This window comes from Musa acuminata, chromosome BXJ2-5 (assembly GCF_036884655.1).
Source record: "Musa acuminata AAA Group cultivar baxijiao chromosome BXJ2-5, Cavendish_Baxijiao_AAA, whole genome shotgun sequence".
In the NCBI taxonomy this organism is placed as follows: Eukaryota; Viridiplantae; Streptophyta; class Magnoliopsida; order Zingiberales; family Musaceae; genus Musa; species Musa acuminata.
The window spans coordinates 7,896,338-7,921,513 of record NC_088342.1 but is presented as its reverse complement, the minus strand read 5'-3'; the positions used below and the strand labels follow the sequence as shown (position 1 = coordinate 7,921,513).

Below are 25,176 nucleotides of genomic sequence, written 5' to 3'. Positions count from 1 at the left end.
GTTGATGAAGGAGATATAGAGATACAACTATTAGGAAGCTGATAAGAGTGATACAGACATCACATGAAGTAATTAACATCTCCATTACAAGTTTCCATATGACTGTGTCCAGAAAACAGTCCCAATGTCCATGAGGGGAACTCTAATATTTTCATTTAATTTGGAGTAATATAACTTTACAATTTAAGAGATTGTAGGTCATCACTAATTTGAACATTCATTGATGCATAAAACAGAAAATGCCTGATCTGCACCATAAGCAAGCATGTCTCCTCCAAGAAAGCATCCTAATCCATCTTCCTTTGAAGCATATTAAAGCTCCCAGAAATAGTCAAAATGAAGCCATCCACATAATCTTGACAACACAATGGCACAACATGGATGGCATGCAAATGCCAAGGAGAATTGGCTTGGTTTGTTGTTCATGCTATCACTATATACTTGATGTTCCAAACTTCCAACGACAACCTGGCTTCATATACAATTTAATTGCCTATTTTACTTGTAGATGGTGTAATGATCCTTTGGATGTTGTACTTTAAATATACTTTCCTCTGATTCTCCTCCCACCATTTCTCGGCTTCCTTCTCGCTAAAATGCTTCCGACTGTTGATAAGGCACCAAGATAGTTCATTATGTGCTCCAAACAAACTATAGCTCATCCAACATAAATTACATGAGCTATGAATGAATGCATATGGTGTATCTGTTAAGAAAACTATGGAATTAGGACTGACCTAAACCTCACACGCTTGAGGCCCTTCTGGCCATTTGGCAAAGTAATGAAGGTAATATATACACCAACTTCGACTTGCTCAACCCATTCATCCTTTGATTCCTTAGGTTTGCAGTCTTTTGCACTCGTCGCAGCTAATGGTGCATCATTGGATGAGCTTGTGCAAGTCTGATGCTTGATGCTTTCATTTACATCTTTATTCTGATGACGGCTACTAGATACCAACTTTTCACCTTCAGGCACCGGAAACTTTGTTTCGTGACATGTGCTGACGGCCTCCATGGTGGATCTACTTGTTTGTCTTCTTGATGAAATCTTCTCTGTTAAAGCATTCATCTGCTCCAAACTAGTCCCATTTTAGAACACCAAATTAAGGGAACAAGATGGGAAAGATAGAAATCATGGTGTATCCTTCTTTTTTGTACTATCATGATTAGCTACTACCTCAAACTTCTCTTTCTATATACCATTAGACTAAATCAGAGTCTCATCCGCTTTAACCATTGTGAAAAAAAATGAACTAAAGCCCTGCATTAGAGTGATGGTGTTGGAATATCATTGTGTTTTTTGCAGAATTTTAAATAGTTATGAGGTGGATCTGAAGGTCGAGACAGGACATGTATTATATCCGATGCTGCAAAAGGCTATGCCAGTCTACCTTCAAGAAACATAAACATACCATTTGGTGTTAACCAGTCTAACCTTCTATCATAGTGTTACATTACAGAAACTTGTATATGATGAAAAAGGACCTAGTAACTGGTAAGCAACAAATTATGGAAATACTCATACCTGGCTCGTTAGAATCTTAATTACAGCATTTGCCGCCTTGCACTTTTCAGCTTCATCCTTTGCCAGCAGCCAGGTTTCCTCTATTTTGCGTTTACACTGTTGGAGCTTCTGACTTCTACTTTGGCATTTTTGAGTGAGGGACATTGCCTAATACAAATGGAATTACAAGGTAAGCACTATCATCCTTTCTTCAGGGGAAAGGTAATCACCGTCCTTGAAAAGTAAAGCGATAGTGCAACTAATACATGAATAACCAATGCAAAATATACAAAGCATATCTTAAAATGCATTGGTAGGGAACTGAAGACATATGCTAAAAATGAAGTACAAATATAAATATCCATTTTCAGAAGTAACGACATCGGACATCATTTGAAAACATTCATTTCCTGAGTAATATCCAAAAGATAATGTTTCCCATTGTTTTAGCACTAAATATTGGAGTTTAGAAATTATTGATCTCATTGTACATGAATGCACTATACATTGCAGGGTGTTTGAATATACTTGATTAAGCTGGTGTAATAATGTCATGACATATGTATCTTTGTAGCATTTGTAGCAAACTTGAGTATCCAATCTCCATCTCTACTGGGAAGTTTCTGACCCTAATTACAACAATATTCTAGTAACTACCAAGAAATTGTTATGGTATTGAAATCTAATCAAGTACCAGCACCATCTAAAATTAATGATCTTCATGTTACAGTATCTTCCTATATTACCATCCTAAATGTTATAATAATTTTTTTGCTTCAAAACAGTTGCACCAGATTTTCTTGAGCTGAAATCTTAAATAATGAGTAGGTTTCCCGATGGAAATTGAGAAGAGTGTCACTCTTGCTTTTTGGAAAAACTTGCAGTTGAATAAGTTGAAGGTTATCATGCAACTTTGTCAAGAAAATTACAGAAAAATTGGATCAAATAAAATTAAATATGCAACAAATAACATCAGAGAACATTTCTGAAAATAGGTGCTCTACGGAAAATGTAAAATTTTGATTAATTTGGTGAATGTTTCTTTCTTTAAAAGTCAGAAGCTGAACCCACAGGGTTGTTTAACGAGAACAGGGACAGAGAAGACTATTCACAAAAATTCAACACTTTTCGAAAGACAAAATAACATAATTGAAAAAATTAACTGACTAAGCAATTTTCTGATAGATATATTGTCACCTTGGTAATTTATTTAAATAGATAGTCATTCCATGGAAAGTAAAAAATAATAGCTAGACATGCCAAAACTGAAACAAGAGAACAACTGATTAATGACTACATGAAAAGAAAGAATTATGCAGCTAAGAATACTTGTTTTCAGAAACATCTAACCAAACTGCAATATGACATTAATAGTGAAAGTAAGATAACTTGCCCTGAAGATTTACAGTTATAATGTAAAAATTAGGAGATGTACCTCAGTTTGCAGTCGCAATAGTTCTTCTCTGAGTACCTTATCAACACTATCTAAATCTTTTCTTAAGCTGCTAGCTTTGGGTAGCATAATATCAGAATTTTCTTGTCCAGATATAGGGACCACCTTCAAGGAGTTCTCTTTAGCATGTTCAAGGAACTGCAAGGGCCGAGGCACATGTCCCCATCTTCGAATTGTTATCAATGGTGAGCTCAAATGTTGATTATGCCTTTTTTCTCGTATAGACTCTGCATCTACTTCCACTGGTTTAGTTTCCTCAAAAGACAATAATTTATGCTGAAATGATCTTTCTCCAGCAATGAATGAATGTTCTCTCTTTATTGCTACCTCGGTTGTCAGTAGCAATGGTCTAGGGGTTGAAGTTTCTGTGTTCATTCGGGTATCTGAAATCTTTTGCAGCTGAGTGAAGCACGAATTGCAAACACGATATCGCTTGCACCTACTAGGTGCTAAAGCTGCATTCATGGCCTTCTTGCTGCTACAGTGGTGGCAGAACATAAAACCACAATTGTAGCAATTATGCTTCTTCCTTGCAAACCCAAAAACCATTCTGCATCCTGTGCATATCGATTGGTCCTTGCTTGAGATAAATTTATGCAAACAAGTTATGACTGTGAAATTGGAACCACATGCTATACTTTCAACATGCCTATCTTCCAAGGACTCCACTGGAGTCGGAGAGTTTCTGTCTTTATTGTCACCTAATCCAAGTTGTCCATTTCCACCCCTTCCCCAAGCATACACTTTTCCCTTTGTTGTCAACACCGTCACATGAAAAGAACCTGCAGATATCTCCTTAACATACTCCGTTTTAAGCAACCCTTCAACCCTTGTTATCGAAACATCCTCAGCTTGAGGATTTCCTAACTGCCCATTAGCAGAACTTCCCATGGTAAAGACTATGCCAGTAACTGTAAGTGCAACAGTTAACGTAGTTCCACAGGTCACTTGAACAAAATCACAATCCACAAGTGAAGCAACGCAAGTTGGTGTAAGCTTCCTGTCCTTATCTGCATGACCGAGTCTCCCTTTATCGTTGTCGCCCCAAGTAAATAACTTACCACCAGGAGTATTGCCTTTAACACGACCGACCATGATTTCCACAACAGCAGCAGTGTGCCATGGTCCACATGCAACTGACTTGACTCGTAACCCTTTCAAGGACTCGACCTCTTTCGGTCGAGAGAGACTCTGCACATTGCCATGACCAAGAACACCAAATGTTCCATCCCCATATGTGAACAACTGCCCAGAGGAAGAAACTATAGCTGTGTGCCACTCGCCACATGCTACCCTTGATATACATATATCATCTAAAGGACCAGAGATTGTGTGGGGAAACCACTGGCTCCTGTTGCCCCTATCACCAGAAAGCCCAAGGCCATGGTTGCTGTCACCCCACACATAAAGTTCACCAGAATGTGCAATAGCAAAAGTGCACTGTGCCCCGCAAACAACTTTCTGTATACAGATACCGGTAAGAGACTCAACAAGTTTAGGACAAGGAACATCCATGTTGACCTTATGTCCCAATCTTCCACCATTTTCCAAACCCCAACAGAAGACTTCACCCTGTTTAGTAACTAAAGCAGCATGATTCTCACCACAGGATACGTTCCGCACGTCAAGTGCTCTGGTCGAATCCAATAGCCTGGGAAGTGAAGAATCAATACCACCACCTAATACACCTCCTACTCCTTTGCCCCAGATGAAGACATCTTTTAAACCATCATTGATATATAACTTGGGAGATTCATGATCGGATGAGCTGAGCTTAGAGGCTGGATGCATTCTCTGTCCCTTACTCAAGTTAGATTCTATCTTATCCTCATCACCGTAGGAGACCACATGGGGCAGGCGAGGTAATATCTTATCCAAATAAGATTGTATATCCGATAATGTTCTTTGTCTAGGAGAGTAGAATTCATCAGATGAGCCCAGCATTCTATCTGACAAATGCTTATCCAGCACAGATCGAGCAGGACTACCATATAAACTGTGCACCTTCAAAAGAAAAATTAGATATCGAGGTTTGTCAACTAAATTCAAAGAAGAAAAACAAAACAACTCACAAAAGAGATATCATGGGATGTCTCCAAACCTTTGCTAATTTAGCTGAACCCTGGAGTATACCTAGTCTATGATTTGTGGCAGCATACTTAGCAGGGCTATTCACACAACTGTGTGCCCATCTGCTGCTTCTCACATGAGCCAAAGATCTTGGTTGATGAGATGTTGATACCAAGGCCGTCAAACCTAGGCACCAAGATTCAGCTTGTTCTTTGTCTTTGCATATCTAAGCCAAAGCATAGCATACAGACAAGTAAAACATATGTATGTATGTATGTATGTATGTATGTATGTATGTATAAAAAAAGAAAACAAGAGCAATTATATTACAAGAAAGATATACTGAAAGAACCAGGTGAGAGTCGGTACCAAGTCGAGTGAACGTTGACCATTTTCGTATACAAGTGAAAATGACTGAATCTTTTTATCTGCCTGATTCTGACGCAGAAAGTTTGCCTGCACAGTTGTTTGCTTGATCCAAATCAGGAGTTTAACAAGATTAACAGAACAATGAGCATCGCTGACCAAGCAGTTGATTAAGAAATACATACAGTTTGCTGTCCGGGGACTAATTTGGAGACAGAATTTAAATTCAAGTGTTTTTCCTTCTCTCCAGAATACCAAATTAAACTTTTCTCATCCTGTAACCAGAAGATTTTCATCAGATGAACAACGGAAACATTACTTGAAGTTAAACTTTTTGTCATCCAACAGAGTGCAGACAAGAAGAAATTTCTGAAAGAAAACCAAATGAACCTTAACATATTATCGCAGGCTTTAAAATCACTAGCTAGGCTTACTTAACATTGATAATATCCTGTGCTAAGTTGAAAGATGTGCAGTTTGTTTCCCTAGAATTGACATGCTATATTATTACTTTTCCTCTCGAGGTATACTTGAGAATTTTCCCATTCAACAAGCAAACAGTATTCCATCATGGTGGAAATATTTTTAATCATCAACATTCTTCAGAGTCAGTTTACTTTTAAGTTCTAGCAAAGCAAACTTTGAAAAAATTACACAAGTTACAAATTCATTAATAAATCATGATTTTGATGTTTCCATCGGTTCAGAAAAGAGAAGAATGTGCATTGTCCTAAGAGTCATTGTGAAGAAAAATATGAAATTCATCTACTAAGGAACTAGTAATGAAAACTGAACATTTTGTAGTTTGAGCATCCTTCATCTTGGAATGTAAATCAACAATCTTAGTCAAATGATCTGACAGCACCAAGGGGAGATTCAAAGATGAACCAGAAGTCCTTATTTTAAGGACATAAAATCCAGCTCCTGTAAGATACCTTTCTTCAAGAGAGGTAGAAGAATAAAGAATAAAGAAAAATGAAAGAAAGCAGAAGAGCAGGGTGGAAAAATATATTTTGCAATTATTCCTTTTGATGAAAACAAAGTCTCCGATTATTAGTTCCATTTTTCAAGTAAGGAATCTCAGAAACATGCAAACAACAGAAACCAGAAGGAAAAAAAGATTATCCACATAATGTTTTCAGAACACATACTGTTGAGAGCCTGAAAGGACAGAATTTAGGCTTCCCTCTCCTCCCACACTTGAGAAGATGTGCACCCTTCTTCAAAGCTGTAATGGCCTTTGCAAGAAAAAAGGGGACGAAAGATTATTTCACAAATTTGTACATAGAACAGAAGAAAGTGTAAAGACATATGGAATTATTTATTGAAATTTTGTTAGGTTCCAAAGAAGCATAAATGCTTACTCATGTTTCCACCAGGTAAAAGTATTTTAGATACAAATTGAAATGTGTGACGGCCACAGGATGACATAAAATCCAGGCCATATCGGAATATTTCACAGAAAAGGCAAAATGTATTCATCAAACGAGGTCTCCATTGTACAGCAAATAAACAACAGGGCATCGCAGAGGATACACAAGTAGCACATCCACTTCATTAGCATGAGTTATGGACAATGAGTGCCTAAAACCAATAAAAGGGACTATCATCCCCAGCACCATCGGATGATGGAATGAATGATGAGATAAACTTGCCAATGTGCTGGTCACAAGGATTAAATCAAACGCTCTCATGCCCTGTTCCCAAATTTTTCAGGTTCACAGTCTAAATCAAACTCCAAGAACACATTTTGTTCTTTTTCTCTTTCTTCTCTCCGAGGGAAAGACATGGTAATAACACATTCAACTACAACTCTGTAATCAACAGAAAGAGCGCATTCATGTCATTTCAAATGTAAAATCGACAGATCAATTCTTGTCCAGAAACGGAGAGAGAGAGAGAGAGAGAGAGAGAGAAAGAGATGGAGAACCTGTTCAACTTCTCTGACGGAGGGGGTTCTTCTTCCAAAATTTTCAGCCATTTCACTCATCTCCACACGTCGCAAGCGTTGCTCATCGAACGAATAAAGAGGAAGAAAGAATACGAGAGAGGACACCTCGCAACAGAAGCAAAAGAAAAAGCAGGAGCCGGAGAGAGAGAAAGAGAGAGAGAGAGCGTGTGTTTTAAGGATTGCGGTCTTCCCCAGGAAAGGAAACGGTGGTGTACTTAAAGGAAGAAGCTCTGGTGACAATAGGAAGAACAACAAGTAGAAATGACCTCCATAAACTACCAACTACAGAATCCTTTCTTTCCTGCAAAGAAAGTGATGGAGAGGATTCTGAGCCGCGATCACTTTTTACTGCTTTTGCTTTCTTTTTCCTCCCTCTGCCTCCTGTCTTTTGTTTTTCTCCAAAACACAGATCATATCAGACAAGCATCCAGGCTTGCCATTCCACCACCCTCCTCCCTCCTCCCTCCTCCTGGACTACTACCACTACTACTGCTCTTGCTCCTCTACTCTTATCCTCGATTTCAGTGCTTCAGTAATTGCAAGAGAGAGAGAGAGAGAGAGAGAGAGCGAGAGAGAGGGGGGGGAGAGGAGAGGGTACGGTAGATTTTAAATTCAAGATTATTGGCTTTGCATTCCTCTCGATTCAATTCAATGGCCGGAGGAAGGGAAGCCAACAAACGAAAGCAGCAGTGGGGAAGGCAAGCACGTGTGCATCGATGGCTGCTGCTGTCTGCACTCGCCACACCCAACCACTCGATCGCCACGCCATATGATGTCGTTTACGGCGTCTTCTATCGACAAGCGCACGCAAGCCGGAGGGACATCTTATCGGGTCGGATTCGGGTCCGGAGTTTCGGTGTGCAATAAGAAGCCGATCCATTTAAATTATTCATATTAACGTTAAGCAATCATATTCAATTCGATTGCATGTCGAAGACCAAAAATAAATCAGAATCTTTATCTTTAATTATTTTCAACAACAGTAAAATAATATTATTATTGTTATTTAATTATTTTATATATAAAAAATAGTTTTTTCATGAGCATATTATTATAGATAATAAGTGTCGAATCACTTAAATCAAATCGTAGGTCGATTAATTATTATATAATTATTGATTTATAAATTATTCGATCTTTTCTCCGATAAAAAATTCTTATTTATATAAAACAAATTACACATATGATGTTAAATTATTAATATATAACGCATTCCTAACCTATTTATTTATGCTTTATTTGGCATCCACGAACAATACAAATCACAAAGATTTGTTGACCGACCAATTGATGGAATTCGGGTGGCTAAAATCTGATGAAATAGGGAATAAATGCATCCATAAATAGCGATGTACTATTGGATTCGGCATAGTACTTACCAATTTATGACACGATTGCTTTTTCCGCGTCATTAATGGTTCTACTTAAAGACGATTCCATTTGAATCGCCATTATGAAAGTTGAAGTTGTTTGACTTGCTTTTATGACTTTTAATAATCAAAGTTGAATCTATGCCGCTAATAAATGTTTTTAGCAAAAACTTTGTGCAGACTAATTATATATTATTTCTCCCTAATAGTTGCTTATCTTTAGCATTTCGGTTAAAATATCCATATGTATTTATCTTAATATTATCAATTTAACTAATGAAAATATGAAAATAAAATATTAAAAAGATAATTTTAATATTTCGGTTAGTAATGACATATGACATCGATGAAAACATATGATAGTATCGCTTGAGGCTACGGATAACTATTGTAGACAATGAGTGGCAACGAGATGTGAGGGTCAACTATATTTGCGTCAAAGCTAATGTAGTTGTCGAATGATTATTTTGTCGCTTTGCATTTGCATCGGCGTCAATGTAGTCATCGAGCTATGAAAGGGACGCTCGACATCTATATCAGTACCGACGTAAAATGCAAAGTGACATGGCTCGATATCTATATCGACGCCCATTTCATTGTTCAACAACTACATCGATATCGATGCAAATGCAAAGCAGCAAAAGGATCACTCGATAACTATATTGATATTGACACATATACAAAGTGACCCTCACCTTTCGTCATCACTCTTCTCATCTATAACAATTATTTGTAGCCTTTAGTAGTGTCATTATACATCAATATCGATGTTATCCGTCATCATCAATTAAAATATTAATTTTTTATTTTTATATTTTTATTAGTAAAATTGACGATATTATGATAAATGGTCCCAAATGCTTCATTTTAATAATTATAAGAATATCAATATAATTTTTTAAAGTATAAAATTTGAGATACTAATAACCTTAGCGAATATTAATCTAAGCCAAAAAAAAAATTTCGTAACTAATTATTATATTAGTACGACGACAGAGGATCGCATTCATTATAATATCTTGAAAAAGTTACATGCAATATCATGCATTTAATGATCTGATCATACGAGTGATAAGTGTCATATTTTAAGTTGGTAAACATTATGTATATTATTTAATATAATAAAAATCACGATTCCGATGTATATTTTTGTAATTTAGTATCCGACTCAAAAATAAGATATATTGATCTAATATGTGATGATCATAATTTTATCCGTGTGTGAAGATAAAAAATATCTCTTACCACCACACGAATTCTAAGGATGTTTTCAATAATATATCATTATTCTTTTGATATTATAAAAAAGCATCAATGATAACATCTATTGAGTTCTCTTTTCCTTATTTCTCCATTCTTAGAGCCCATGAAACATCAAGTCATCGAGTTATCATCGGACATCATCTCTCAGTGGGCAAAGGACCGTGTCAGAAATGGTTGCTATTTTCGCTTCAATTAATCCGAATTCCTTCTCCTCTCTGAGTGCGTCCTCCATCAATGCCGATGGCGACCTTTCGCTCCATCGGAACAAGGGATTTTGTTCTGCACCACCTGACTCGAGAAAGAGAAACCGGGAGACGCCTCCGTCGCATTGGTGGTTCTGCATCTGTTCGTCCGGGAAGGAGCACACATGGGTTTTGGCTCCACACGGGATGCTTCCAAAGCTACAGCCCCATCACATCACCATATACATGAAATTAAACTAGAATAAAATGGTCTTTTATGATGGGGAGGGAGGGAGGGAGGGAGACGTACGATGCGATGCGATTCGATTCCTCCCACTGTGACTTGACTTTTGTACACCCTCGTCGCTTTTTCTTTTTGATCTTTGCAAAGATTGAAGTAAAAAAAACCAAGTTTTATACTCGTAAAATTGACCCGATGATCGCATGTCAAATAGAGGATTCCGAATTGATGGATTTATTAGAATGATATAGCTTCTTGGCTGCTTCGATCCGGCACCAAATGCTGCCAAGACGATGCCCGGTGTGGTGGTGTTGCCTGGAAGCGGTGCACAAGCTTTCACAAGAAGCGTTCAGCACTTTCAATTCCCTGGCAATTATTGTGAGGAACTGGTGGTGAAAGGACCGTTCGTTCATATTGAGCACAGTAGGATTAGACGCCTCGAGTGAGATGGCTGGGACTGGTAAGGCGGGAGGACGTGTGCACTGCAGCTCCTGGGAATCCGTGGAGGGCGAACGAGCTTGTGGTTTGTGTGCCGAGGTGAACGAGGAGGAGAAGCGAGGGGCGGGCGGGGGGGGGGGCGTCAAAAGGCGCGATTCCCGTGTCCGATATCGTGGTTTGGGGGTGGCTCGTCGGGACTCGGGATTTGGTCAAAAGCAAGGAGACGACACCCAGGAAGAAAGCGGACCGATCGATCGGGATCGTAATGGGGGGCAGCCAATCTTATTCGAACTATAAGAAGGTTGAGGTGAGATTTCAAATCCTAATTCGACAAAACCTCAATCTTACACACACACATAGATATGAAACGACTAATCAACTAAAGAGCTACATGACTGAACTCCTAATTACATCTTTTATGTATCATTTGGCGTTACTTTTCTTAAACTAACCTCAGATCACACCTGATTAATATAGATGCTTAGGTGCAAGATCTATCAGGAAGTCATCCAATCATTTGCATGTTAGATAGCCATGTGGTGCACAACAACGATCCAATTCACCTAACACTAGCATTCCACGCACACGTCACATCATGGACCGAGCGGTGATCTACCTCTTTGTTGGTACTTCTTCTCGAAAAGCAAATCAACCTTTTGTTGAGATCCCTCTCCAGCTAATCACACATAAACTTGGCCTCAAGTTGGTCATCGCCCATGTGAACTAAATTCCTCGTTTTTCTTAGGCCTCGATTCTCTAAAGAGAGCTAAGTACTGAGTGCATGATTATAATGTAATTAACTGATGATTGTGTATTGGTCAGTTCAATCATATTGACAGACGTATGTATAAAAGAATATCTGATGCAGTTGTGATATGTTACATGTCAAGGGAGAGAAGAAGCTGATTGTAGTAAGCAGTGATCATTATTGAGTTGTATCACAGTTTAACAAAGAAGTGGATTTTGTTGTGGTGTCTCATAAAAATTCTTCCCAACAGGATTTTCCGGGTTTTAGGGAGTCTCTTTTGTTTGGATATAGATGAAGAAAGATAACATGGACTCAGCAGAAGAAGAAGAAGAAGAAGGCAAAGGCACATGCAACCACAATGATTAAATCAGAGGACATAAGAATCAAAATCCTACATAAAATGCTTCTTTAAGTGGCATGTGATGATGAACTACGAAAATTATTGGCTTCTGGTAGATAGTATGCAAGAAAAATGTAGTCATCCAGATGGTTATTTAGAGCACAAGCAGTAGATGAGGACTGACTTAACTGTTAACTTGGACTGTTCTTCACTTTGCTTTTGGAAGACTACAAAGCAATGATACAAATGACAGCTTGTCGTTCTCCCAAAGTGTTCTTGTTGGTATGTGTTTGCTGCTTTCTGGGTTGGGAGCTCCTCTTTGGAGTACTTGTATCTGCCATAAAGTGGTCTCTTTAGCAAGGCAAACTAGTCCAATCCAGTCCAAAAGCCTGGTAGGCTACATAGCCTTTCATGATTGTACAGTACCGAGTGCCACTTCTGCGGGTGGAGAGAAAGATTAGATGACAAAGTCCTTTTAAAGCTTTGGATTGTTTGCAGTGCCCACAACACAACAGCAGCCCACTGTGACGATGGCATGCATGTGTTATATTCGTGTTGATGCCTCGGCAAGAAGCTCAGCCATTCCTTCCTCACCGTTCTCGATCGGCACTCCCAACCCCAGTCACGTCTCTGTACTGCACGTAAAGCGAAAAGGAGAGGGAGCATGATGGCGGGAGGAGCCATCTATTGGTCTCCCACTCCGATGCCATGCCCACGAGCGGCCGAAGGGCGCAGCGCAGAGCCATGCGTGTCCCGTGCACAGCGTCTGCTTTGGCCGGAGATCATCATCGTCACTGTCGTCATCAGATCAAAGCAGCGTCGGCAACGTCCGACAGCATGATGGATGGTCAGTCTACAAGTCGACCGACTCATTGAGCTTGTCACAGATTTGAAGGCCTCGGAGGTCGGGAGAGAAGATACCACGGCCCTAGGAAAAGATTTTGACTCGAAATTAGTGTTTTATAAGATCCTCCTGCACGATCCGACCGTCCGTCCATTTGTTTTAGTTCTTCGAGATGATGTGGTTGACTTTCGTCGACCCTCGGTGGAACAATCTAGCTGTCGGCGTTGACTTATTGCCGTAGAATCGTATACATTTTCTATAGCCGAGTCGAACTCCGCGGCGCATGAATCGAACATATGAAGCCGGATCGAGATAGAGTGGGAATCCGCAGATGCGTGCAAGAACACCACTGTCGAATGCAGTGATCCCGGATGCCACTAGTAAGTTTCTAAGGGGCCCATTTTGGGTCCACCTTCGAGGGCCTTAATAATTGGGTTGGGTCGGGCTTCGGTCGTGATCCGATTCGTTGAGCAAATAGATCATTCGCACCCCCGAAATCCGACCCAAAGAGCTTGGCTTATGTTCTTTCCACATTAAATATATTAAACTAAATGCTCTTTAAAATACAACAAAGGCATCCATTAAGCATGCATGAATAGTCAAAAAGCATTGATGGGAGATGCCTTTTCTTTATATCGCTCAACCTTCTCCATTTCACATTGCCGAAAGGCTGGTTGGCAACTCGCCCAATTCAATTGACCATGAAATCTAACGATTAAAATAACCAATGGTCGTACGCACTGCTATCAACGTCAGATTGGAACAACGCATTAAAATGGTTGGCGTGCAGTGATCATCCAAGTGTGATACTTGACGTGTTGATATGATAGTCAGCCATGGTGGTAGCTTTCAGCACATGGAACGACTTCTGGTGCTAAGACAGTCGTCGCCCTCCTCATCGGTGGATTTCAACCGCAGAACTGCGAGGCACAACGAAGAAGAGCTTGTGAAGGATCCTCGCTGTATCCACTCGGTGGCAGAGTCATGGAACCAGCTTTGACAGCCACGGCGGTTCGCTTTGCCGTCGATAAGTTGGTAACCCTCCTCGAAGAACAGTACAAAGCAGTCTCAGGTGTTCAAGGGAAGCTGAAGATCTTAGAGAGTTTGCATGAGCAGATTGACAACGTGCTCGAAGATGCCGAGTCGCGGCCCGTAATGGATCACGCCGTGAAGCCTTTGTTGCTGAAGCTCGGGGACATGGCCTGTAATATCGAAGACGTGTTGGATCTGTTCGACGCCGAAGCCAAGCGAAGGAGATCAGGAGCTCGGCTCTGCATGACGGTGCGTGATTTCTTCTCTCCTGACAACCAAGTTCGGTTTCGATTCAAGATGAGTCGCAGTATCGAAGCAGTGACAACAAGACTGAATTCGATTTTGGTCGAGAAGACTCTTCTTTTAAGTTTAGCACAGGGCACCTCCAAGAGGCAGGCAGGCGGCGAGGGCCGTCCAGTGACCCGCTCCCAGAATGCCTTCCGTGATGTGGGGAGAGGAAGGGAGACGGAGGAGATCGTTAACCTGTTGATAGATCACGAAAGCAAGGAGACGATCTCGGTCATCGCCATTGTCGGCATGGCGGGCTTGGGGAAGACGACACTTGCTCAGCTCGTTTTCAACGATGACAGGGTGAAATTTCATTTCAGCTTGACCATGTGGAAGGATGTAGGCCGTGACTTTAATCCAACAAAGCTGATGGAATCTATTCTAGAACTAGCTGCCGGAAATCCAATCAACATCTCAGAAACAGACTTAGTGCAACGGGAGCTTCGAAGAGCATTAGCTGGGAAGAGATTTTTGCTTGTGCTTGATAATGTATGGAACGACGACCAATTGAAGTGGGAGGAATTGAGGGTTCTCTTGCAAGAATACGGAGCAAAAGGAAGTAAAATCGTGGTGACTACTCGTAGCCTGAAGGTCTCATCCATCATGGGATCATCGACTCCTCATCGATTACAACCTTTGTCTGACGATGCGTGCTGGTCTCTGTTTCGGATATTCGCTTTTGAAGATAGAGAAGAACGTCACAGCTTGGTAGAGATCGGCAAAGAGATTGTCAAGAAATGCGGAGGCGTGCCCCTGGCAGCCATAACTCTGGGGAGCCTACTGCGCTTCAAACGAGATGAAGATGATTGGTTTTCGGTGTTGAACACTGAGATATGGCAGCTTGAGAAAGACGAAGACAGAATAATGGCTGCACTAAGGTTGAGCTACGACGATCTCGATCGACGGTCGAAGCAGTGCTTTGCATTCTGCTCCTTGTTCCCCAAGAATTCCCAGATGGAAACGGAGAACTTGGTCCAACTGTGGGTGGCGAACGGCATCATCCGACCAGGAAGAGGGTCAGACGTCGAATCAATTGGCAACGATGTCTTCCGCGATCTGCTACTGAGGTCATTCTTCCAAGAATGGAAGAAGGATGTCGACGGCCATGTCACCAGCTGCAAAATGCATGATCTCATGCACGACCTGGCTAAATCAGTAGCTGGAGATGAATGCTGCAACCTCGGACATGATCAGGTAAACCACATCCAGAGCAGAACACGCCACGTGTTCGTGGACCAGCTCGCTTCCTCGAGCGTTTCTGAGGCCCTGTGCAAGCCGGAGTCGTTGCGCACACTGCTGTCGCAGAAAGATCATCTTACGGATGCCGACGTACTCCGCTGCACCTTCTCGAAATTGAAGCTCTTGCGGGTGTTAGATTTAGCTGCCAGTGACATCAAAAAGGTGCCGGAGTCGGTAGGCAAGCTGATACATTTGAGATACCTCAACCTATCTAAAACATCCATTGCAGAGTTGCCTTGCTCCATAACACTCCTCCAAAATCTACAATATTTGATCCTGAGCCGAAGTAAGTTGCGAGAGCTACCGAAGAACTTGAGCGGCATGCAAAGCCTCAGGCATCTCGACATCAGTGGTTGTCCATTTTTGACTCGCATGCCCCGTAGGTTCTCACGACTCACCTCTCTCCAAAGATTATCGAACTATATAGTGGGGAAAAGAGATGGATGCTCGATTAGAGAACTCAAGGATTTGGACCTCCACGGTGATATAAACATCGAGTTCTATGTGAATGTGAGTAATGATTCTTGTGCCGGACAGAAGATACTGAACAATAAACAGCACCTCAAGTCCCTGAGATTGCATTGGGACGATGCCAGTTCTGATCACAACGTAGAGAACCTGCTTGATGATCTTTGTCCGCACGCAAGATTAAAGCGGTTGAGTATATCCAAGTACGGAGGTGTCAAACTCCCGACATGGTTGGCAGATTCACAGATACCGAATCTAGTTGAAGTTAAGCTGATCAACTGCAGAAACTGTGAGCGTATCCCTCAGTTTGGAAATCTGAAGTTTCTTACGGAGCTCCAGGTAAACGGAATGGAGAGCGTAAGCCGCATCCATGCTGATTTCTACGGTCATGGAGAGGTACAAGGCTTTCCCTCGCTCAAGCAGTTCTCCCTGTACAACATGCCTAATTTGGAGGAATGGTCAGGGACGGAAGCCCTCGAGCTGTTTCCTCGGCTGCACACGCTGACCATCGGAGAATGTCCTAAGTTGATGGCAATACCGAGGCTTCAAAGAATAGAACGGCTGGAGATGCAGAAATGCAATGGGAGCTTGCTATCGTCTCTTGGAGCTCTAACCTCCCTCTCTTCTCTTCTGGTGGACAGAATTCTGGGCATCACTTTTCCTGTTGGCTTGTTTCAGAACCTCGCTTCCTTGAGGAGATTGAACATCACCGACTGCACGGAGCTAGAGTCTCTTCCCGTGGATGAGATGCAGCACCTTACGGCCCTTCAGCACTTGACTATCTCCGGCTGCAAGAACTTGAGATCCTTCCCACTGAATGTTGAACGCCTGAGAGCTCTTCAAAGCCTGAATCTCCGCTACTGTATCAACCTAGGCTCGCTGCCGGAGGGCCTACACAGCCTTACTTCTCTCGGGTCCTTGAGGGTGGTCAGCTGCCGGAGTGTGACAACGCAGCCGGAAGTGATCATACGGAGCTTGAACTCGGTGCGTGAGCTGTTCGAAGCAGAGATTTGCTGCAGCAAGGTGAATTTGTCTGGACGACTGCAAGACCTTGGGACGCTTCGGATGTTGAGGATATTTGGCGGACACTCCATGCGTCCAGTCTCGGCGACGGTGTTGGCTGCTACGACGTTGAGCATTTGCTGCTGCGAGGAATTGAGCTCGTTGATGTCGAGAACGCCATCAGGAGTGCTAGAAGATGTAGCAATAGAAGATTGTTCGAGCCTGACGGCTTTACCGGATTGGCTTACAGAGCTCCGATCGCTTCGATACCTATCCATCCACAACTGTCCGGAATTAGCGTCTCTGCCGAGAGTATTACTTGATCTCCGTCCTCGGCAGGGACTATGGATTGAAGGCTGCCCACGACTGCAGATATGATGTCAAAGAGAGGCAGGCAAAGAGAGGATTTAGGGAGAAAGAAGATTGATTTAGGAACTAACATGCCACTGAAATTTCTATCGGAGAAAACTCTCCACCTTAATTGTCATGCACACAAACATTACCTGAAGCCCATTTATACTGGTAAAAGGATTTCATCACAAAGATCAACATGCAAACAGTCAATGTCATTTCAAGCAAAATGCCTGAAACCAAGCATTTAGTATCATAGATGCTAACCAAATCCCACAAGCATCATATACATAGCACAATGAGTACCGGACAACTTAAAGGTTTAATACTGTATATAAAACAACCAAACACAAACGGAACATTCAAAATCATCAGACCAAAAGGACCTACCTACAAGAAGAGTCAGTAAACACACAAGTCCATAGTTTTCTTTTCACAAAAGGGGTGAGCAAGAGAGTCAGTAAACACACAAGTCCATAGTTTTCTTTTCACAAAAGGGGTGAGCAAGAGAGGAAGCATCTAAAGAGCAGAAGGGCAACTTTTCCATGCATGGAGATGTCTATGCTACATCTGATACCGATAGACACAAAAAAGAAGAGGCTAAAGGAGAAAGGAAGCCCTTTCCAAAATTGCTTCCTCCACAGATCACCTTGCTCCTATTCACTCCTCATCCTCTTCTTCCTGCAGCATGATTTAGTAAGATTCCAAAAGAACAGAATTTAGCGAGGGAAAAACAATAATAAGAACAGTTTAAGATCCCACTAGCTTCTTCAATGGTAAATTGAAATATTGAAAAGAAAAAACCTCTTCATTTCCATCTTCGTCATCTTCCACTTCAGATTTAGACTTATCAGACCCCTCTTCCTCGACTTCCTCCTCAGCACTTGCATTTCCACCAGAACTCTCAGACTAATGCAGATAGACAAATAACAGTGTCGATTAAATGTCTAATCATCAATAATCCTCCAACATCTGGGCACTTATAAAAGAATACATACATACATATATACATACATATACATATATATATATACATACATACATACATATATACATAAAATCAAAGAAGAAACTTCTAAATCATTAGAGAAAAGAGAAATACCTGCTTCTTATCAAATGAAGCAATGATCTTCTCGTATTCAGCCTTCCTCTTGGCTGCCTTAGCTACATATGGGGCTTTTTCCTTCGTGTTTTTTTTTGGTATAGTGAAAAGACACAATTATTAATCTCAAGAAAAAAATTAAATCCTTCCCCTACAGAAGGGATTAGTAAAACCCCAAATCCATTGTTCAAATACGAGAGATGACTTACGGACTCAGACATGGATTTCCATTTATCTCCACAAGCCTTGCTAACCTGTAGCAATGATCATCAAAGAGAGATAGTATGTGATAATTGGGTTTTTCCTATCTAATATAAAAACGCAGAATACTGATATATAAAGTGGAGAGAATAACTTACCACGGAGACTTTCTTGTTTTCAGGGTGCTTCTCCTGGAATGTCTTCCTAAACTCCTCCCTTCAAAACAAAACACGAAAAGGTAGGAAAAATTGCCAAAGAAGGTGGTTAAAGCAACAGAAGAACAAAACTTTAAAGGCGCACATGAAGATGAAGAAGGCGCTGGGAGGCCTCTTGGGCTTGTTGGCATCCTTGGCGGCTTTCCTCCCTCTCTTTGCCTTCTTATCCACCTTACCGGCCGCCTTCCTCTTCCCTGCCACCCTACAAAAATCACCCAGGAGCGCTTGACGCTTCAGGATCTCCGACAACCGCAGACATCACCCAAAAATACGGCAAAACAATTCCGGAAACGGCAAGAACGACAGAAAACAAGAACAAAGTGCGAGAGAGAAAGGGCTCACTTGGTGTCGTCCTTGCTCGACGCCGCGGCCTTCGATTTGCCTCCTCTCATGGCGAAGCTGCAAAGGAACGCGGTCGATCCAGTGAGAAACCAGAAGAAACGGGTTGCAAAAGGTGAAAATAGATCATTTTTGTTACCTTAGGGTTAGGGTTGTGAAAGGGGAAAGTGCAGTGGTACTCGAGATTTGGGCGAAATCGAAAATTTTGGTCGATCGGAGTGGATTATAAGGGGTGCATTAGGCGGGATTCTCAAAAAATATCTTGGTCCATTCGTTGTATCCGTTGGCGAATTAACTGATCTTTTAATTAATGCTCGCCACAATGGTAGCCGAGGCGGGTAAGAATAAGAGTGTTCTGACCGTGCCACGTTTTAGTGACCAGACAAATGGACCCGATTAAGCCGACGAGTCTTAGCTCGACCTACCTATTCTTGAGTTCCCTTATTGTAAAGGATCCAATTCAAATCGCCTATTTCAATTGTTCGTTCAATTAGCTCATATCAATAGGCGATTGGGAGGCGGGAAAAAGAAGAAGGAATTTTAATATAAAATTGAGCTAGAGATTAATCTTATATTGCTAAAGGACTAAAAGATTTAGATGATCCATAATTTAATCGTTTAAGTTGTTTATATATTGTATCAGTGTCTAATTAGAAAAAAGATTATGTTTTTTAATAGAATTTGTTTAAATGAGTCGGATTTAGACCGGCTTGAGCCGGGTCGACCGTATTCGAAGCCGGGTCGGTATATTCGCGGGTTTGCTTTCTTTTCGCCGATGACATAAATCCCGATCTCAGGCTTCCCTCGCGACCACGACGCAAAACCCTAACGGTGCCCAAGTTTCTCTTCGCCTCGCTCCACAGATCGCTTCGCTTCCTCTCGTATCTTCTTCGCCTCAACCCGATCGCCGCGCTGCCTGCTCTCCGCTTCGCATTGCGGGCCATCCTCTACGCTGTGCTTCTCTCCGCCTTGCCCCACCATCGGCGCTGTTGCCTCGCGTTGCAGCCTTGCGGTCCAGGACTCACCTCTGTTCCGTGGTAGAATGTCTTCCCGTATACCCTAAATGCTTGCTTTGTCTTCGCACTTAGGGCAATAGATCGCTGCGTGTCTCTCCAGCCCTTGGTGAAAAGTATTTGCTCTTCTATTTTAACACGAAAAGGTTTCTGCTAGGGTTCCGAGGCGATGGGGCGGGCAAAAAAAAACCGTAAATTTGCGGTCGTGAAGAAGCTTGTCAGCTCGAAAACTCTCAAGAAGTACGGTAATTTCACATCCTCTTATCGTCCTCTTTTCCAGATCAACTTATCTTAAACCTTGAATTCCTGCAGGTACAAGGAAGAGGTGCTGAACCCTAAAAAGAAAGACCTTGAGAAGGAGAAGCTCCCCCGTAATGTGTATGTTGTATTAATCATCTATCTCCTGTTTTCATCCTTGAATTTCTGTTATAGTTTATCCTTTTTTTGATGTTCTGATAGGCCGAGCGTCTCATCAGCGCTGTTCTTTAAATACAACACTGCTCTTGGTCCGCCTTACAGGGTCATTGTCGACACCAATTTTATAAACTTCTCCATCCAAAATAAGGTGACCTACATTATAACGTTTGCAGCTTTGGATGATTATTTTTTGTCCGAAGTTCTGATATAAAAGAGCTTAACATTGTTTTCTATGTATAAAAAGGATTGTTTCTTGAATGGTTATTGGTTACAACATGGGCCAATGCTCGAGATTGTCTCTTTATGGTGCACGAAGGGCTAGTGAGTATTGGCATAACATTGTCCCATGGATACTTTTGGATTGCATTGTGTGGAGTTCATTAGTTTAGTTTCTTTGCCGTAGACGGTTGTTGGGGTCTGTCCTCAGATCCTAGCCTTTGATAGACATACGGGTGATACTATTGTTGTTCACAACCTTCAGGTTATATGATTGGAATTTATAGTTCTGAACCAGTTTTCCATTTACGGGTTAGCGTCAACTAGCTAGGTCCCATCTTATTGGATGAGCCTTTGGTTCATGGCTGGTGTGTTGCATTGGAAATCTAGAAAAGTAGGCAATTACCAAAATTATTTCAATGTTGTGTCAATCTCAGTAGTTACATAGTCAATCTCAGTAGTTACATGGTAGCTTTAGGCTTATAAATTTAAGATCATTGTAAATAACTTGAAGACCCACATAAATAAATAATCTTTTTAATGTTTCCAATTGTCTCATTTGTAATAAGAGGTATAGCTTATTAACTTTTATGAGATTTTGATTGTAGTAGTTAACAAAAGAGGATTAGCATAATTCTCCTGTTGGAAGTATAAGCATTTGATGTGTAAATTTTTGTATTAGATATGATCATATCTAGAAAAGTCTAGAGCGGCTTGAAGCGATTATTGTAGTTAAATCAGATTTCTCAACAAGCAGAAATATCTTTAGAAATTTATCTAAAATTTGAAAACAGTTTATTAAGTATTTATGTTGCTTATGAAGGCTGATGATTGATCAAAATGTACAACCACCTGTTACTTTCTTTTGAATAGACAAGTCTGAGAAGTCTCATTTTCATGCTAATTTAAGGTTATTTTGCTAAAATATGGTTCGTAATTTTTTATTGTTTCCTTCTCATGGCTGACTATTTTCTCAATTGTTCTAGTTGGATTTGGAGAAGGGCATGATGGATTGCCTTTATGCAAAATGTAAGTTGTCTTTCTTGCCACCTTTTTAGTCTTTTGTTAGTCTTACGATTGTTTGGTTCATTTTGCCACCTTGAATTTCTTTTCTTGTTTCTTTTATTTTCCCTTGTTTGTGTTGTAGGCACTCCTTGCATCACAGACTGTGTGATGGCTGAGCTTGAAAAACTGGGACAGAAGTACCGTGTGGCCTTACGGTAATGCTTTCTTATGAGTGCCTTGTTCTTTTTATATAACTATTTATAGGTACAATTTCCATGTAATTATACCTAGAAGTCACTTAGCTTCAGGATATTATTTGTCCGTTTCCCCTGCAGTATTGCCAAAGATCCTAGGTTTGAAAGGCTACCATGCACGCATAAAGGGACTTATGCTGATGACTGCATCATCGACAGGGTTACACAGGTATTGTACTATATATTGCAATTCGATATCAGAACTTGTTTTCTTCCTTTTCGATAATCTTCATTTTCTATAGTGCTCATTCAATTACTATGCTGAGGCTCAATCTTCCAGTTTCCTTTTGGAGATTTCCCTTTATTTATGGACTTGTTGTGGTTCTTTTCCTTGGAGAACAAGTAAAATTTTATTGATTTTGAAGTGAGGCAGAGAACAAAAATCGTTAAAATGTTGATGGACACTTGATATTTTCAGTAATACTGAAATTTAACACATTGAAGATCAAAATTCAAGTCCTAGAAAGTTATGGAGATAACCTTTCAGATTGAAGTTTTAAAATGACGACGAGGAGAGAGAGAGTTCCTAAGTTGAGAGATTTTTTTTATATGTATTTATATATAATATTTTAGATTAAGTAAAAGCTTTAGGTAATGCAAAGGGTAATTAATTATAAACTTAAGTTATGAAGGCAATTCTTAGAAATTAAGGGTTTTAGATTAAGTAGGACAAATTAAATTTATGAGAAGCAATTTTAGTAATACAAGTAGATTGGAGAATATAGTTAAGTTGGATGGACAAGAAGTTCCCTGAAATAAATCCTCTAGGTATCTTGAATCTATTATTTAACAAAATAGAGATATTGATGAAGATATTATTTAGAGTAAAGATAGGATGTTTAAAATAGTGATGAGCGTTAAGAGTCTTATATGATCATTGAATACCTTTGAGATTAAAAGAAAAATCTTATAAGATAGTTGTGAGACCAATAATTTTTTATGGATCTAAGTGTTGGACAGTTAAAAAACAACATATACACAAAGTTTGTGTTGCTAAGATAAAAATGCTGAAATAGATGTGTGAAATTACTAGGAAATATAGAAAACAAAAAAATTTTATTCGTGAATAACTAGATATCGTTTTGATAGAAGATAATATGAAAAAAATATCGCTTAAGATAGTATGAGCATATGTTCAGGAGACTTACGGATGCAGGAGTTAGAAGAGGTGAAATGATTACTGTTAATGGTACAAAGAGAGGTAGAAGAAGACCTAAAAGAAGCTTAATAGAAACAATAAATAAATATTTAAATATTTTAAACTTAACTAGGCATATGACTTTTTACAGGTCTCAATGACGATAAAAGATCCATGTAGCCGACCCCATATAGTTGAGACTTGCAGCTTTGTTGTTGATGTTATTGTTGTTGTTGTTGTTATTGTTGTATTTATATAATAATATTTTCTTGATGAAACTCAAAGCATTCATAAATCAAGATTCAGAAACCCTGGCCAAAGAAAACTGCTGACAAGATATTCATCACATCAACATGAAAAACCTTAACCATACCATACATCAACATGACAACTTCACCATTGAATTCTCTTCTTCTTTTGTCCCATAGCAGCTGTGAGCTTTTTTTTTCCCGTACTCTTCATAAGTTTGTTTGGTTTTCTCAAGAGCTTTAGCTGCTTGTTGATAATCTGAATAATGTTTTGTCTGGAGTCTTTGGACCATATATATTCACCTTTTCTCTTGTTTCTTTTATTGAAAGTTCCCATTCTTTTTTGGAACAGCACAAATGTTATATTGTTGCAACATGCGATAGAGACTTGAAGCGAAGGATACGCAAGGTATGGGCTTTAGAGCAGTTGTTTTAGTTCTGCATCTCACATGACTCTACAAAAGAGGCTAATATGCATGTTTCTGTAGATCCCTGGTGTACCTATAATGTATATCACACAACACAAGTATTCAATTGAGCGGCTACCAGAAGCAACAATTGGTGGAGGTGGGAGTCATTTTATACTTTCAGCTAATTTTGACATGCTTAGTTATAATAGTAAAGCAGTTGTAAGTTCAGTTCTCTATTTTCAGTGATCTGCAAGTTTTTTTCTTTTTCTAAGAGTCTTCTAATTGTTATCAACCACCTCTTAGATTCATTTTTTATTACCTATGCAGCTCCAAGAATTTGACGAAGAGTATGTCTCCACAAAAAGAATTGCTTCTTGCCTCAAATACAGTATGCAGCTTATTGTAGGAATAAACAGTACCAAGTTGGCAGCTAAGTGGTTAGTCTGGGGTGGGGGGTGTAAGTGATAATTACAATCTCCAAGTTTTGTAATCAAGAAACTTTTGAGCTGTTGATGTTTAAACCTTAGCTTTCCATATCAAATTTGGAACAGAAGTTTGCAGTTCCCCTTTTCTTTTGTTGTACATTTAATCTGGATATGTTTTTAATTTAAAGCTATGTGAGCAAACTGATGACTACATTAATACTTGTTTCATTAATGTCTCTATCTTTCAATTCCTTAAAGTAACATTCTACTTTCTTAATGTTTTCAATTGCATCTTCAGTATGAGTCTCTAAATGAACTAATCTGATGGTTTGAGTTTGGGCAACCTAATTTAGTCACTGAATTCTTAGGTGGCTCCTCACCACCTTAGGCTTCCTGGGTTACTGGCTTCATGTTCCCATCTCCATTTCCATGTTTGCTAGAGTTGTCCATTTAAATCATTTGCATTCAGAAAGAACCCTTCATTTAGTCTCTCTATTTGATGTTCAAAGAGTGGAGCTGATGGATATTTGTATGACCACCAAAGGTATGTGACTCAAAACTTGTTGTTTGCCGGGTAAATTAAGCCAAGAAACATTCTAAGTTTACCTTTATCAGAAGTTTGTCGATTTCTGATGCCTAACATCGGGTAAAAATGCTCTTGAAATTATATTGATACTCATCCTCTTCCTCAGTCCAGAGGACTAAAGGCTTTACGTATCTCCAATCCTCCATTATGAGGCCAGAAGAGCACACATTGAGTTGCTGATGGTACGAGTTTGCTGTATCTTGTAGATGAAGCCTATTGTGCAATTCGTTCAGTTTAATCAGGTAACTACATAAATTTGATTATTCATGGCCCTTGGTTGATATGCGTTTCATATGAAAATTGGGAGTCAGAGTTATGAGGCTTAAATCTTGGAATTGAGCTACTTGGACCAGAAACATACCTTGGAAGCTATGGTATGAAGTGTGACAAAATATGGCAGGATTGGTCCATTCTTGCAGCAGTTCTGGTTATTTTTCCCTTGCTTGCTGCCCAA

General features: G+C 40.2%; 4 protein-coding genes across 5 annotated transcripts; 2 read left to right on the top strand and 2 right to left on the bottom strand.

Annotated features, from left to right (window-relative positions):
• Positions 1–368: 368 nt before the first annotated feature.
• On the bottom strand, positions 369–8,095 carry LOC135612330 (PH, RCC1 and FYVE domains-containing protein 1-like). Of its 2 annotated transcripts, XM_065108482.1 has the most exons (9): positions 7,327–8,095; positions 6,548–6,634; positions 5,582–5,671; positions 5,400–5,486; positions 5,062–5,256; positions 2,943–4,964; positions 1,529–1,675; positions 738–1,072; positions 369–606 (listed from the first exon to the last, which is right to left on the bottom strand). In XM_065108482.1, the coding sequence occupies exons 1-9, from the start codon at positions 7,384–7,386 to the stop codon at positions 486–488; spliced, it is 3,144 nt and encodes a 1,047-aa protein (XP_064964554.1). In that variant the 5' UTR covers positions 7,387–8,095; the 3' UTR covers positions 369–485. The 2 variants fall into 2 exon arrangements, with proteins under 2 accessions (XP_064964554.1, XP_064964555.1); XM_065108483.1 differs by lacking the exons at positions 5,400–5,486; positions 5,582–5,671; positions 6,548–6,634; positions 7,327–8,095 and having other exon boundaries at positions 2,943–4,956; positions 5,062–5,199.
• Positions 8,096–13,640: 5,545 nt separating this feature from the next.
• Positions 13,641–17,383, top strand: LOC135612329 (putative disease resistance protein RGA1). Its single transcript, XM_065108481.1, has one exon. It carries the CDS (start codon positions 13,758–13,760, stop codon positions 17,178–17,180), a length of 3,423 nt encoding a protein of 1,140 aa, XP_064964553.1. The 5' UTR covers positions 13,641–13,757; the 3' UTR covers positions 17,181–17,383.
• Positions 17,384–17,559: 176 nt separating this feature from the next.
• Positions 17,560–19,294, bottom strand: LOC135612332 (DNA-binding protein MNB1B-like). The gene is made up of 8 exons (XM_065108485.1): positions 19,150–19,294; positions 19,014–19,070; positions 18,757–18,873; positions 18,615–18,672; positions 18,465–18,509; positions 18,256–18,336; positions 17,958–18,062; positions 17,560–17,834 (listed from the first exon to the last, which is right to left on the bottom strand). The coding sequence occupies exons 2-8, from the start codon at positions 19,061–19,063 to the stop codon at positions 17,814–17,816; spliced, it is 477 nt and encodes a 158-aa protein (XP_064964557.1). The 5' UTR covers positions 19,064–19,070; positions 19,150–19,294; the 3' UTR covers positions 17,560–17,813.
• A 488-nt stretch (positions 19,295–19,782) lies between these two features.
• On the top strand, positions 19,783–24,384 carry LOC135612331 (uncharacterized). The gene is made up of 10 exons (XM_065108484.1): positions 19,783–20,047; positions 20,181–20,263; positions 20,336–20,401; positions 20,483–20,588; positions 21,643–21,685; positions 21,804–21,876; positions 21,997–22,084; positions 23,654–23,710; positions 23,790–23,868; positions 24,039–24,384. Exons 2-10 carry the CDS (start codon positions 20,193–20,195, stop codon positions 24,050–24,052), a joined length of 597 nt encoding a protein of 198 aa, XP_064964556.1. The 5' UTR covers positions 19,783–20,047; positions 20,181–20,192; the 3' UTR covers positions 24,053–24,384.
• The last annotated feature ends 792 nt before the right edge of the window (positions 24,385–25,176 follow it).